The sequence below is a fragment of the Emydura macquarii genome, unplaced genomic scaffold (genome assembly GCF_026122565.2).
Source record: "Emydura macquarii macquarii isolate MOO-44397 ecotype Brisbane River unplaced genomic scaffold, CSIRO-AGI_Emac_v2 contig_1348, whole genome shotgun sequence".
NCBI lineage: Eukaryota > Metazoa > Chordata > Testudines > Chelidae > Emydura > Emydura macquarii.
In genome coordinates this window covers 11,951,137-11,964,620 of record NW_027131485.1, presented here as the reverse complement: position 1 = coordinate 11,964,620, position 13,484 = coordinate 11,951,137, and the positions used below count along the sequence as shown (strand labels likewise).

Below are 13,484 nucleotides of genomic sequence, written 5' to 3'. Positions count from 1 at the left end.
GCCTTACGGCAGCCTGCATGGCCACTTCTGTGTGCAGGGACTCTACTGTGCAGGTAGCAGAGTGCTGGGGCTGCTGTAGCTGGAGAGTGTAACTACAGCCCCTGTGCAGGCCCTGCACAGGCAGTGCTCAGAGACCCCTGTGCTAGTGAGGAGCACTGGACTAGCCCCCCTGCAGTGGCTACAGTCCCCTCCAGCTTGAAACACCTGGGGAAGGGTTGCAGCACTTGCTGCTCTGAGCCCAGCTTCCCTTTCCTTATGAAAGTAGTACCAGAACAGTGATCTTCCCTCAGCCTCACTAAAGGACAGCAATGCAGGCCCTCCTGGGCCAGGCTGCTGGCAGCAAGACAAGGCACATCTCAGGGTGAGAGGCCCATGATTCCCCAAAGAGCTTCTGGGTGTTTCCTGGCCTCAGGAGGCCCGAGATAGTCACTAACGAGCAGCTGAGCTGCAGCATGCATCAGGCCATGGTACCAGACCGCTTGGGCTGTGGCTGGGTTTGTGAGCGTGTTGTGTGAACGTTGTGCATGGATGGCCATGGGAGCAGCTCCGTGACAGTGCCTGCTCCAGGGACGTGAGAGGCCCGGGCACAGACACCTGCTCTAGCAGGTCTCTTCCATAACTCCCAGGGCAGTTTATTACAAAGGGCTGAAATAGGCCTGGCTAGTTGGCTGCTGTCCACTAGCGCGGCTGCCCCCAGCGTAGCAGTCCCAAACCTCTCTCAGCCTTCCTCACGCTTGTGCCAGGCTAGCCAGGCAATCTGGGGGTCACACAATTGCCATGTAGCCCCCGGGGTATCTGGCTTCAGGCAACCTGTGCTGGTTCCTGGGTGGGGAAACTCAGCCAGTGCACTGGTGGAGGTCTTGAGGCATCAGTGCTAATCAATTTAACCAGATGAAGAGTGTGATATAGCAAGGGCAGAGGGCAGTAGGAGAGTGGTGGAAAGGAGGTATGTAAGCCCCAGAATGCTCAGGGCCCTGTTCCAGGTAGACTAGGCAGGGTCACTAGAGCAGTGTTTCTCAATTAAATTTGGCCACGGAACCCTTTTGAACTTGTTAAATAATTGTGGAACCCCCCAAACTCTTAACAGTATTTTTACATATGGGGCCAAAAAAAATGTCAAAATAAGCAAATTATATACAAACAACTAGGTCAGCGTTTCTCAATTAAATTTCCCCACGGAACCCTTTAGGCTCCGCAGAGAAATTACACTCATACTCAATACCTTCCGCCGAAAAATCCGGGACATCTTCCCTTTTTCGGTGGCACGGAGAACAGCTGCTCTCAGCGGCGTGATGTCACTTTCTCGTGGAACCCTAACAGTGTTCCCGGGGAACCCCAGGGTTCCGCTGAACACCAATTGAGAAACACTGCACTAGAGGGCAGTTGGGAGCAGCTGAGACCAATTAAGACCCAGCTAGGTGCCTGATAAAAACCCTCTGCTCTAGAGAGACAGAGCACGAGCCGGAGGAGGAGGAGTGCCGTGCCGAGCTGAGCTGAGTTGGGTTGGGTTGTGTACAGGAGCGCTGAGTTGTGTGGAGGAGCAGACAGGAGGAAGGTACCGGGCTGAAGAATCCAGAAGGAGGGAGAAAATTAGCCCAGGGGAAGAGATTGCAGTTGGGAACACGGTGCCAGCAGCGCACAGCTGCTTCTCATAGGGCCCCTGGGCTGGGACCTGGAGGAGTGGGTGGGCCCGGGTCCCTGCCCCCCTCCTCGGGGAAGACGGGGTGACTGGAGACGCCCTGGCCCACTACGAGAGGCAAGAGTGTGAGACCCACTAGGGTGGAGCCAGCCGTTTGCCACAGGAGATATGGTGCAGGAGCCCCCAGCCTGTTCGGGTGGGGGAGAGGGGTTGGGTCCCAGGTAGGTCGTGGGGGAGACACTAACCCCTGGTGCAGGGATGGCTGATTGGCACCTCCTGTCCCCACAGACCATGCAGAACAGGGGGTCTGGTTCTCTGCTGCACTGGCCTAGCCCCGGAGTGCCGATGCTGCCGGTGGTGGAGTTACGCTGGCGTGAGCGAGGGGAGATGGAGGCCCTCATCCCTGGTTCTGAGGCCGCCCTCCCCAGGGAGGAATTGGTTTCTGGGACCCACAAGGCAGCCTCGGGGAAATGCTGAGCCGCAGCAGCCTTCTGCTGAAATGTTCATGCCGTCGCTGAGCAGAAGCTGGGCTGCCCTAGCTGTGTGTTAGGAGCGAGCAGTCAGGTATCACCTACTGCGTGGAGACTGCCTGCCTGCTTGGTGGCGGGTGTCAGGTAGTCAGAGCTGCCGAGCCCCACCCAACATTCATTTCCACCTGGTTCTTGAGAACAGCACAGATGTGATTTTCATTGGGCTCCTGCGAGCAGAGCTCTTCCGAGAGTGCTGGCCAACAAACTTCAGGAGCAGCCCACCATGCCTGGCTGGGCTGGCTGCATGAGCCTTCTGGAGGGACTGCAGGTGCCTCCCCCAGAGAGCATCTGGGGTGAGTTGATCTCAAGTAACAAATCTCAGATGCCCAACCCCTCGTACAAACAATTCAGCCGTATGTTAGCTGCATGGCCGGGCTGCAGGCAGGGGTCATGAGCCTAGCTCAGCATGGGACATCTCGGCAGGGGCTGGTTTAGGGAAGGGAAATGTTGCATGTTTGTGTATCTTAGTGGGGGAGCGAAGGGGGGGAAGGGCGGTAAAAGCTGTGGCCTGTCCTGTATGGCAAAAGTCGCCTCCCAGCTAGCAGATGAGCCTGTCTCATTGTGTGGTGGTGGTGGTGAAGAGCCAGACTGCCCAGCTGGGGTAATGCAGCCATGCAGAACACCAGCTGCTAGTGCTCTGCCCTTACTGGCTTTAGACATAGTTGGCTCTGTTGTTCTCAAAGCATTTTGCGATATCAGTGAATCAATCCTCCCAGCTTCCCTGGCAGGCAGCATGTCCCATGCACTAGATGACCCAGCAAAGGCAGGTAACTTGTCCCAGGACACATGGTCTGGTGGAGCTGAGGGTAGAACCTGCATTTCCTGACTCCCAAGTGACTTAATCAGAAAATAGCCCAAGGAAAATGCAGGATGACTTGGCTGGTTGCCTGTGTGTTTAGGCCCCATGTAGCCATTGTGGGATAGCCATATTGCAACAGTCAGGGAACAGCCAAGAGTTACAGAGTGAATGGGATAGAGCCATGTCCCTGAAGCTCTTAGCCAGTTCCTGAGACATAGGTACTGCCTCTTTACACTATTCATTGTATTCTAATGGGGTCAGCACTTGGACTTCACAGACTGGCTTCTAGACTTTCCTCCTAAGTTGCAGAGTTGGGTGAACCTGCCACGTCTTCTGAAAACATGGAGGCCGAACAAATAACATTTTGCACCTCTTGGACCTTTGTGTTTGCTTTCCATGAGTGGCCCAGCAGGGCCAATGAATACTGGAGAGTGTTAGCCTGAGCTCTGCAATTCCTAACTGAGCATTCACCCCACAAACCTGTTCTGGATGGGTGCCACGCTCCAGTCAATGAACAGAATCAGTTTTCAGTCAAAACTAAACCACACTGCTGGACCTGGAACTCTCAACTGCTCAGAGCAAGTGGCTGGCAAACGCACTGCAGTCCGGGGTGTCGCCATAATTACTTGACATCCTTCCAGATCTTGACAGTTTTCTCAGATTGTCAAGCTCCTCACAGACACAGAGGTGAAATTTGCCCCAAACTTCTTGCTGTTCTCAAACTCCAGCCAGTTCCTTTCTCACTGTCTGGCTGCAGCCATGTGGGCCTGGAACAAGAACGCAGCCCCGTCTGTAAACTGTGGCATTGGTTTTCAGTCCAGTTCCCTGGCTTTGTGGGAATCTCTCTCTTTGAGCTCCCAGCCACTGATCAGTGTCTGAAATATAGCTTAGTGAGTAGGGAATGCATGTTGTGAATCACTCTGGAGGTGGAGAGAGCCCTGACCTCCAGGAGGGATTGACATACCCAGTGCAGCCCATCTACAGCCATCCTCGATAGCCCCTGCTGCACAGGAGCTGTATGGAAACCTCTGCAAAATACCATCCGCAGGGATGTTCACTGGGCTTTGGGGACTGGCGCAGTGCTAGTGTAAATTGGAGACCCCACTTCTCCTGGGGCTGAGAGCAGGAGTGTCACTGGCTGAAGGTTTGAGATGTGCAGTTGGAGCCATGTTTGCTGGGACCCTTGACTAAGCAGGAAGGAGTATAGTGTCCCTTTGTCTCTTGTTAGTTTGGACTTGGCCAACCAATGCGCATTGCCTATTGGAATCGCCCCAGTGCAGGAATCCTTCACGAAGGTGCAGTCTGCCTCATTGCCTGCCAGCTGAACTGCTGCAACAGAGCCTGGGGTGGCAGGAGCAGGGGAGTAGACAGATGACTAATGCAGCAAGTGCAGCTGGTCCCCCACAGGATATGGAGAGAGGAGATCAAGAGGATATGGAATTTGTCACACGGGATAGGTTGTGTATGCCTTTGCTAGGGAATCCTTGGGCAGCTGTTGGCATGTTATAGAAGCCCTGGAGACGTGCCATTGGTTTCCGATGCGGCATGTAACCTCTCTCTGCTGTGTGCCAGGTTGGGGCGGATGGAGCTGCACGGATGACACTAAAGCCCAGTCTATCGGTTCACAGAATCTGGCCACCCTTCTGCTCACGCTCAGTAACCTCATGTTCCTGCCAGCCATTGCAGTTGCTCTGTATCGCTACTACCTGGTGGAGGCCTCTGTTTACACCTACACCATGTTCTTCTCCACGGTAGGTTATGTACGCTTGCTCTGCCACCCAGCAGCAAGCTGATGGGGTGTTGGGCCCTCCCCAGAGGCCATAGCCACTCCACTGCATCCACCCCCAAAGTGACAGACTTCTGTAGCCTGCTGCTCTGTACCTGAGAAGGAAAGGCTTAGCAGGAGGGTGTTCTTTCCGCATAACCTGCACAGTTCCTGGGAATGCTCGCTGCCATCAACCAGGCACCTCCAGTGGAGGACAGACCCATTAAAACAGCTTACTTTGCTTATGAGCCTTTGGTGAAGGACGTTGTCAAAGTCTTTCTGAAAATCTAAGTACACTGTATCCACTGGGTCACCCTTGTCAACAGGCTTGTTGACCCTCTCAAATTCTAGTAGATTGGTGTGGCATGATTTCCCTTCTTTAAAAAACATATAGACTCTTCCACAACAAATAGTGTTCATCTATGTTTCTGATAATTCTGTCCTTTACTGTAGTTTCAACCAATTTGCCTGGTACCGAAATTAGACTTACCAGCCTGTAATTGCTGGGGTCACCTCTGGAGCCTTTTATAAAATTTGGAGTCACAATAGCTATCCTCCAGTCATCTGGTAGAGAAGCTGATTTAAATGATAGGTTACATACCACAGTTAGAAGTTCTGCAATTTCACATTTGAATTCCTTCAGAACTTGGGTGGATACCATCTGGTCGTGGTGACTTATTACTCTCTAATTTATCAATTTTGTTCTAAAACCTTCTCTAATGACACCTCAGTCTGGTACAGTTCCTTAGATTTGTCACCTAAAAAGAATGGCTCAGGTTTGGGAATCTCCTTCACATCCTCAGCTGTGAAGACTGATGCAAAGAATTCATTTAGTTTCTCTGCAGTGGCCTTATCTTCTTTGAATGCTCCTCTAGCATCTCGATCGTCCAGTGCCCCACTAGTTGTTTAGCCAGTTTCCTGCTTCTGGTGTACTTAAAAAAATGTTTTTGCTGTTCTATTTTGAGTCTTTGGCTACTAGTTCTTCAAATTCTTTTTTTGGCCTGCCTAATTATATTTTCACTTCACTTGCCAGAATTTATGCTCCTTTCTATTTTCCTCAATAGGATTTAACTTCCACGTTTTAAAGGATGCCTTTTTGCCTCTAATTGCTCCTTTTATTTGTTTAGCCACAGTGGCACTTTTTTGGTCCTCTTACTATGTTTTTTTTAATTTGGGGTATATATTTAAATTGAGCCTCTATTATGGTGTCTTTAAAAAGTTTCCATGCAGCTTGCAGGGATTTCACATTTGGCACTGCATCTTTTAATTTCTGTTTAACTTCCTCGTTTTTGTTCCCTGCCTCTAGTTCTACCATGCGTGTGACCAGCCAGGAGTCGCTGTGATGTGCATCATGGATTATGACACTCTGCAGTACTGCGACTTCCTGGGCTCCGTGGTTGCCATTTGGGTGACGATCCTGTGTATGGCCCGAGTGAAGAAAATCTTAAAATACGTGAGTAACGGGCATTCAGTGCACAAAGCACCCGTCACACTGTAACGTGAAGCACTCAAGGATCAGCACGTGCCAAAGGGGCTGTTGTTATGCTCTTTATTCACGGTCCACCGGCCAGTCTGACCCATCTCCTACAGCCATAGACCCGAAGGCTCTCCATTCCCGTTATCTCACAAGGAGGGGTTCTCCTGTAATGTGTACACAACATGGCTCAAAGGCCTGCCCTATACAAAAGGGAATCAGTTTCACAAGATCAGTTTAAAAGCCCGTGCAACATTTCTAATGCAGACAAGCACTAAGGCTGCATGTTCAACTGCAACGCTGGTGTTTCCTGCCTTCCTGAGTGCTGGGCTAAGCAGCCTGCCCCCTGCATCAGTGTTGTGGGCTTGACTTTTTGCATTTAAACGTAGGCGATTTGAGAGAGCCCCATTTCTATAATGAACAGGTCAAAACTAGCAAAGTCCATGGTGCTCTTGGGGCCCAAGCCAAAAGCTGCTGTAGTTGATGGAAAGATTCCCACGGACTTCGCTGGGCTTTGGATCAGGCCGGGGTGATGCAGCAGCATGTGGCTTGCCAAAGGCTGACTTGCGTTGCAGGATACCTGCCCACTGCTGTGTGCTGCTCTGTGCCCTTGTACCACTGTCAGTGATAAAGATTCGCCAGTTCTCAGTGTTCATAAGTGTAAAACCCCTGAATGTCCCTGGTACTTGGTTTGATGTCAGTTAAGGCAACCTGGGGCTCTTGGCACAGCCCAGCTTGGGGTGCCGGCTTCTTATGGCCTTGCCACTGGGCCATGAGCCTGCCCTGTTTGGAATGATGGGGCCACCCTGTGAGCCATCTGCTGGGCTAAGGGGGAAAGCCGTTACTTCTCTTTGGCGAGACTGGGCCTTCCTGTTCTTTGACCATGGCTCCCTGTCCTCAGGCAGGCTGGGATCTGTCTGGGTAGGGGCCCTGCCAATGCTACCACAGCAGAGCTGTGCTGAGGGGGTGAAAAGCAGGACCTTCCCCACACAGAACTCTCAGCTGCGCCAGTGTCTGGCCCTCCAGAGCAGGTTTCAGACTCTAACTCCTAGAGATGAATAGGCAGTTTTCCATCCTCTCAGCCCTTGTCTCAGGCTCCTTGCAGACCCTGAAGCAACAGCTCTGAGAGGGATGAACTGCCTCATTCATCTCTAGAGGATGGGGCCTAAGGATTGGTTATTCAAATATCCACATTGTGATGTGCTTTGCTGCTATCCCTGGCATGCAGAAAGATAAGGGCTGATAGGCTTGGGCTAGCTACTGCCTGGCTTCTCGCTCAGCTAGGAGAGGCCAACACGCCTGCTCGGTTTAACCCCTCCAGCCCACCTGTCGGTGGGACACCTGGCCTCACCAAGCAAAGAACCAGATCCAGGGGCTGTCTTCTGAAGTGGGGAAATGGTATTTTTCACCCATTTTTTAAAAAAAAACCTTTTCTACAATGGCTGAAAGGATTTTAATCTAACTTCAAAACAAATTCTCCCTGCACCAGTGCCTCAGTGTGTGAATGTCAGAATGTGTGGCTAAGTCAGGACTGTAAATCCTGGGCTCTTTGTAAATGATACTGACCCACCAGGAGCGTTGTGATTCCTCTCCTAAGACACCGACAACCTCCCCCTCCCAACTAACAGAGTGGGGAGAAGGGCACATTTCCTCCTGCCCTGGTACTGCCGAGTTCAGTTTTAACTGAAGAATCCAGGGGAATGTTGAGGCTGAGACCTGTGGGGGAGAGCTGCTGTGGCAGGAAGTTGCTTATCACAACTGACTGGAGACTGGCTTCTTACCTGTTCCTTTTCCTGCTAGCCCCAGAGCAGAAAGCTGGGCTGTGGGGGAAAGCTGAGAGGTGGGGGTAGGTAGGAGAGCTGGCTTCTGTTTCTGGCTCTGCCACTGACAGTCTGTGTGACCTGGGTCAAGGCACTTTCCAAAGTGGTCCATGGTTTTGCGTGCCCAGAGTGAGACACTTGGCTTAGTCAGAGCTAGAGCGCCCTTGCCCTGCTGGGTGCAGACAGGGCTGGGGGGCTCTGCACCTCAGGCAGGCCGAGTGTCTCAGGCTGGGCACCCAGGATCACTGGTGAGCTCTTTGGGACAAAGCCTGCATTTTATTCTGTATTTGTGCAGCACTCAGAGCCTGATGGGGGGCCTGTGTGCTGCTGCAATACATTCAGCCAAATCATCCCCTCCGGACTGGTTCTGTTCACCCTAGCTCCTTTGTACCATCCCCCTTCAGTTCGCATCTCCTTTCTTCACTGTCACTGAGCTAAACCGTGGATTTAGCCCTTGGAATCTCTACTCAGAACTCCATTCCTGCAGCTTCCCAACTATCTGTGTGGGGAAACGCTGTGGAGTGCAGCCCTGGGCCAGGCCCTGCCATGTAGACACACAACAGTCCCTGCCCCAAGGAGCTTTTTGTTGCTCTTCTCTGACCCTTTCCAGTTTCTCATTATCCCAGGGTGCTCAGCACTGAACCTGCTGTTCCAGAGCCACATTAGTGGGGCGGGTCTGGAGCTTCTGTCTGGCCAGGACCAAGTGACATTTTTTATGCTGTGCTATCATATCCTGTCCAGATTCCGGCACCTCTCCACAGGATTCTCCCTGCCAGGCACCCTGTGTTTGAGTTATGATGTTGGCACCCAGAGGAGCCATGTGACTACAGTGCTGTGTCGCACTCTGTAAGGCGATCTGGTCAGTACGTTTCTGATGTCAGTGTTGTCTTCTCATCTTGGCTTAGGTTCTCTTTGTGCTGGGGACCCTGCTAATTGCCATGTCCCTGCAGCTGGACCGCCGAGGCATTTGGAACATGATGGGCCCCTGTCTTTTTGCTCTTATCATCATGATCATGGCATGGGTAAGTGACTGCTGGGTAGGGGCATCTGGCTGGGACTTTGCCCCATTTGTTACTCCTTTGAGAAACGTGTTTTCAACAAGGTGGCGGCAGGGAGGAGCTGCTGCAGTGGCTGAGTGGGACCAGATCTCTGACTGCCCTGCAGAGCAGACCTCAGGCAAACTTGCCTCAGCTCATGGATCTGTGGATGCACTGACCCTAGTGAAGGGGAAGGTGCAGGGGAAGAGTCAGGGGCTTTCACCTTCTGTCTCTTCCTTAACTTGTTACCATACGTTAACTGAAGAATTCTCAGGTTACAGATCTCAGCCCAGCTGCCGTGTTAGCACTAACTCACTGGCACGTCTCATGGCCGAGCTGTGATTGCCAGCTACATGTGTGCTTTGTGTCTTTAAAGATACAGCAACGGTGACTTGGGCATTGCCTTGCTCTTTGCATGTTCAAGTGTGTCACTTGGCTGTTCTATTAACTGAAGGAATTTAGAGCCTTGAATACCAAAAAAAAAAAAGGTCCAGGCATTGCATCATGCTGGGGTGGCTCTGGGCTTGCTTCCTTCCTCAGGACCGAGATGGTACAAGTGACCGCTCTTGCTGGGAAGTGTAGACCTCTTAGTTATCGGTTTGTTCCCATCCCGGCTGGATCCCCGGGTAACAGTGCGAGCATAGTCAGTACAGCATCTGCTGGTCCCCATGGAAGAGATGGGTTTGTGTTGCTCTAACCCTTCCTGGTATTATACCTTTAGGTTTACCACGGAGTGAAGCGCCGGAACTGCTACCCCACCTCATGGAAGCGCTGGGTTTTCTACCTCATTCCTGGGATCACCTTGGCTTTCGTCGCCATATCAGTGTATGCATTCATGGAAACCAATGACAACTACTACTACACACACAGCATTTGGCACATCCTGGTGGCCAGCAGTGTGTCTTTCCTGCTTCCACCTCGCGACGAGCATAAGAAGCCCTGGGCCTGGTCACAGAAGCTCATCTGTCGCTATCAGATATGCCAGAATGACCGCGAGGAGCTCTATGCAGTGACCTGAGTCATGCTGGTGTGCCCTTCCATGGAACAGGGAGGGGCTTCCAATATCCTTTATAAATAAAGGAATAGCCTGCATCCACACACCACCAAGACGACGAGAGCTCCATTCCCTTCCTGCCATGGCAGCCGGGCTGAGGCTCGCTGTTATGAACCATAGCAAGGGCTCCGGCACCAGAACATCTCACACAGGGCTCCAGGATGGTGCCTGGCTGTGTTTCCACTTGAATTCCTGTGATCTCACCTCGCTTTGCCATGGAAAAGGCAGTTACCCCAACTGTGTATGAGCTGGAGCTGGTGGGATCTCGAGTACTGCTGTGTGCCCTTTGTGGGGGCAGTAATGAGCCATCCTTCAAAGTGTCCGCTCTGGATCATTGGTCCCTATAACTGCTGGCCTGCTCCCCACGCCAGGGTCCTGTGGGTGAACGGTGTCTTATTGCTCTTTGGTGAGCATTACCAGCTGGGCTGACAAGGGGTGTTCAGGGCTGAGCCCTGAGGAGGCTGGGGCTTGGGTTGGAGGAAGAATTAGGGCTATAGTTCAGAATCCAAGTTGATGGCACCATAACGTATCTGTTCTTGAGACTTCAGTGACATCCAAACCAGAGGGGCGAAATAGACCTGACCCAGAACCAAAAAGGTGGATGCGGGAGCAGAGATCTGACACTCTGGAGGTCTAGTATTTAAGCTTCTATTTTGGCCCATCTCGGTAAATTCGAGGAGAGCCATGAAGTTGCCATAATACTCCTTCCCTCTGGGGTGTTGATGTTCAGGCACTTGTCTTCCTTCCTCTTCTTCCCTCTGGCTTCGGTGACAGGTGGCAGCTCTGTGTGAGCAACGTGGATTCCAGTGAGGAAGATTTACAGGTGAGAAGCATCATGAGTGCTTTGAGAAGGCATGTGGGTTAAGCTGCCCTCCACGGGCAAGGCTGTCTGCACACCTCTTGTAGTATCAGGGAATGATCATATCCTGTTGTATTCTCTTGTAAATCCAGCCAGCTGCATTCCAGTTAGTGGGCAGATCATGCAGTGCAGGGGAATGCCAGGTTTCTGTATCACGAATAGGTGTCCTTGCACAATCCATGACTGCACAAGGCTGGGATCAGGCCCCTGGGCAGCCCTGGATTTGGGCTTGCGCCAAATCTTATAGTACCCTTAGGACACAAGCCCTGGTTTGCTTTTTAAAAAAATGAGCCTGTTCTTACCCCAACAGTGTTTCTTTCTTGTGGTACAGAGCATCATTAACAAGGAAATTAGATTTGACCTGTGAGCATGTGCACACAGACGTGCACACTGCTAAGACCCTGTCATGGTTCCCAGTCACTGGAGCTCTCTGCTTCCCCACCTACCTGTAAGGAAGAGATGGAGCTGGACCTTGTCACATACCTGCTGCAAGATGGGTTTATAGCAATCGAAGATCCCAGGGAGTTAGGGTGCCATGCACAGTATGACACTGAATGGCAGGTGTGGGCACTGACTAGTACAGCTGGCATCTTGGTTGTTAACTGGGGTAGCTGCCCCCAAAAGTTTGGAAACTACCAACTAAAGGCTTTAGGGCCTGTTTGTTTGTTTACCTTAATTCTATCTGAGTGTGTGTCTGCGCCCTTTGGAGGGTTTAGTTCCTTCACTCTGAGAAATTAAACACAAGGCAGCAGTTTCCTCTAGGCCCCAATGTGAACAGAGCGGTGCGTGGTCATGAGAGCATGCATGAGAGACAGGGGAATTAAAAATAACTTTTCAGGCAGTGAAGAACCGGAGCCTGCAACGTTGTGCTGGTGCTTTGCCCGCAGGCGGAAGGAGCTGTGGAGTTGGCATCTTTTCACTCCTGTTTCTATTAAGTGTCAGGTCAGCAGCTGCTGGAGCTTGGTTAAATGCCCTTGGTGTCTATAGCAGTTCTTATGATTGCAGTAGGTAGTGGAGAGAGGGTAGGTGAGTCCTGGAAAGGGTCTGACTTAGGAGGAGGGGGCGGAATGAGACTTTGACATCCCACGTAGTAGACAGCTGTGTCTTGTTGAACATGGTGGGACAGATTTTCAATCTGCCCTTAACTAGGCCTCCCTTTCTACAGGTTAAATTATTTGCATCCACAGCTGAGATCATGCTGATGTCTAAGTACATGTACCAACCAGGGGATCAGACACCTCAGCAAACTAAATTACAGGAGCAAAATTGCATCTGCGACTATTTGTGTGTGCAATTTGTGGCTACCAAAAGGAGGCCAGCTTGTTGCCAGCTGCTTGCAGGCTCAAGCTTTAACCTTCTCTAGCAACTAATCCAGTCACCAGCGAACTTAAAGTTCCAACAAACTATCTTCAGGGGTGCCGGGCTGGATTTGGGCAGGTAAACTGGGGGAAGACCTGCAAGCTGAGTTGACCTGCATCTTGCTCCTGGAGTAAAAGCAGAGATGAGGACTTCACATTGGTTGCCATATTTCTTTACAAATGAATTTTTTTTAAAACAGACATACAGATGAGTGATTAATGCTCATTGGACCTAGATGAAAAAGCCACAGATGGAAGGAAAAAATGGTTGTGGCTATTGCAAGCTGTTTAGAAACACTTACATCTCTCCACTCCATGCTACAGGTGGTATGAATTAGTATAGAAGAGGCTGGGTGGTAAAACTGTGTGTTGTGGCAGTCTGACTTTTTAGTTGTTCCAAACACCATGAAAACAGGATTTTCATATTGAGACATAATGTCCCAAATCCGTAGGTCTTTGTCATGCTGCTATAGGTTTGAGGCTCTGTCTTTACTATTCCTTTCATCTCTTGTAGCAATGCCTAGTTAGTAATTTTGTACCTCACTGGAGCAGGATTACACACACTCTGGGATTCCTATAATTTTATCCAGTTTTTGGCACTTTCCCTTCAGTTGTTACAACTTAGTTGTAAGCTGAGCACTTGGCCTTAGAGGACTGTAATACATTATTTGCAACTCTTTCGTACGTTATAGTGCTGCATTTCCTCTTAGGATTCTGCGTATTAACTAGATGGAGCAATAATACTCCAATTTATGCCTTTTTAATATCTTTTTCAGTGCTATGAAGCACATTGAGATTTGGGATGGGTGGGGGGATAAATCTCTCGTTATTTTGCTAGTCTTATTCCTCTTTATCCCCAACACTACGATCGGAAAGAATGATCTTGTATCATTTTACTGGGAAAAATAAATATTTTGTCAATTACCTCGGGTAGCATTTGAGCAGATGCCAATATTTAAAGATTTAATATTTTGCTGTAATATTTGTGGTTTAATTTTATTTTATATAATGAATTTTAAAGCTTACTGTTTTTATAATTTAATAAATGTAATTGTACTTGAGATTGTCCAATCTGCAATTGCACTTTCTGGAATGGGATTTTAGACGTGTATGTCTAGGGCAGGAAATCAAATTAAAAGCAAAATAAAG

General features: G+C 50.4%; 1 protein-coding gene across 2 annotated transcripts in view; it reads left to right on the top strand.

Moving 5' to 3' along the window:
• Positions 1–13,484, top strand: part of PGAP6 (post-GPI attachment to proteins 6) — a 41,606-nt gene extending 28,122 nt beyond the window's left edge. Inside the window, exons 10-13 of one of the 2 annotated variants that reach the window (XM_067551177.1) lie at positions 4,541–4,719; positions 6,040–6,186; positions 8,933–9,049; positions 9,786–13,484. In XM_067551177.1, the coding sequence (XP_067407278.1) occupies positions 4,541–4,719; positions 6,040–6,186; positions 8,933–9,049; positions 9,786–10,082 (740 nt within the window). In that variant the 3' untranslated portion in view covers positions 10,083–13,484. The other variant, XM_067551178.1, reaches the window with a different exon arrangement.